Raw genomic sequence first — 1683 nt, 5'->3', positions numbered from 1 at the left:
TGTGTGTGTGTGTGTGTGTGTGTGTAGAAGGAGGGGGAGTGAGTTCACATGCAATGTGTTTAAAGTGCGTGTCCAGCACCTCTTATCAGGAGCAGCCCTGGAAATGTTCCTGTCGTGCTGTCTCTCTTTCCTTCTGTCATGGCGGATCTCGTCACGCTCCCTGACCTCAGTGTCCTCGCCACCTGCTGTGTAAGACAGGGGGGATGGAGAGAGGTGAGAATGGGGTGCAAAAAAAACAAAAAGCAATTTAAAGAAAGAATTAAAACCACACAATGAAAGGAGTGGGAGATAGATGATATGAAATGGTGCAGTAGAAAAGCAGAAGTGAAAAGAAAGATAGAGGAAAGAAATGAGAACACAGGTGAGAAAGAGTGAAAGTATGTTGGAGGTAAAGTAAGGCTTAATGGGAAAAAAAACAAGAATGGAAGAAATGTGTTGCAGTGGATACGCAGGAAAAAAAGATTAGGTCAAGAGAAACATGACAGTGGTCAGTAAACTTGCAAAACAAAAACCCAGCTGATAGATTTTAGAATTTATAAATAAATTGTGAACTCAGACTTTGCATTCTGATTCGATGTGATGCATCTACGTTCAAAAAGCATGCACAAACACAGAACAAGCAGCACTGGGTTCTCTTCTCAAGATATATGTGAATTATCAGCAGGGAAGCGAAAACATCATTTCACAGCTTACTGGTCCTGTCAACACTGGCAGGATGAAAAATGTTGTCATCACTTATGCCACTGGTGTTCCAGATTTGGAACTGGCAACAGCCCTGACAACAGAGTCTGCTCCACTCACTCAGAAAACCACAAACGCAGGCTGGTCCCATAGGCTTAAAAATAAGGAACCGACAAAATATTCTTAATACAACTTTGGCCCTTATCTTTAGGACCCACCTTTGTCCCCGTGACTTTTGATCCCTGCCCTGCGGTCTCGAGCCATTTGGGCCAGTTCCCTCAGTTTCTCCTCCTTCTTTTCCTTCTCCTTCTGGGCCATCTTCTTCTCAACCTGGGCTCTCATCTCCACTGCCTCTCTGGCCTATGGAAGAAATCAGCATTTCATTATGTAATTAAAATATGGCTAAAAAAAAAAAAGAAATATATATATATATATATATATAAAAATAAAGGGACAATGGTGGAGTACCTTTCGGTCAGCAATGTAAAGCGCCTCAGCCAGCTTGGCAAAGTTTTCATTGATGTGAACGGTTTGGAGCCCCCTACCATCAGCAGCCAGACGTTTGTCAAGAGGAATGGTGTAGCCCTGAAAGATTTAAGGCACACAGACAGAAAGAAATGAGCAGAGTAAAAAAGGGTAACTAAAATGGAATTTCCATGACAAGATCTGGAGCCAGATGTATAAACAACGCAACGTTCCACTTGAACCACTGCAACATATTTACTGGAAAAGCAATTCTAAGAAGGCATTAGGTAATGTGAGGGATTCTAGTCATCCTGCATACAACCTCTTCTCCCACCTTCCCTCAGGGAGACGTTTGCAGAACATCCCAACGCACACATCACGTTATAGGGATAGTTATTACCCCCAGGTAATAAGGTTACTGAATGATGGCACAGCAGGAAGGAGGGCTGTGCCTGTACTTAGTCACAATGTCTACTGTGCCTGGTTATTTTTTAAGTTTTAAATGCTATTTATGTTATTGTTATTATTATTATTATT

At 42.0% G+C, this 1683-nt stretch overlaps 1 protein-coding gene across 2 annotated transcripts in view; it reads right to left on the bottom strand.

The window, feature by feature from the left end:
• snw1 (SNW domain containing 1) overlaps nt 1–1683 on the bottom strand; it is a 10742-nt gene that overhangs the window by 4201 nt on the left and 4858 nt on the right. The window contains exons 9-11 of one of the 2 annotated variants that reach the window (XM_032543352.1): nt 1150–1266; nt 900–1041; nt 80–182 (exon numbers count right to left, since the gene is read on the bottom strand). In XM_032543352.1, coding sequence (XP_032399243.1) covers nt 80–182; nt 900–1041; nt 1150–1266 — 362 coding nt within the window. Of the gene's footprint in view, nt 1–79; nt 186–899; nt 1042–1149; nt 1267–1683 lie in introns of both variants that reach the window. The other variant, XM_032543351.1, reaches the window with a different exon arrangement.

Source organism: Etheostoma spectabile, chromosome 18 (genome assembly GCF_008692095.1).
Source record: "Etheostoma spectabile isolate EspeVRDwgs_2016 chromosome 18, UIUC_Espe_1.0, whole genome shotgun sequence".
NCBI lineage: Eukaryota > Metazoa > Chordata > Actinopteri > Perciformes > Percidae > Etheostoma > Etheostoma spectabile.
Note: the sequence above shows the minus strand (reverse complement) of the source record. Positions and strands in the feature narration are given on the sequence as shown.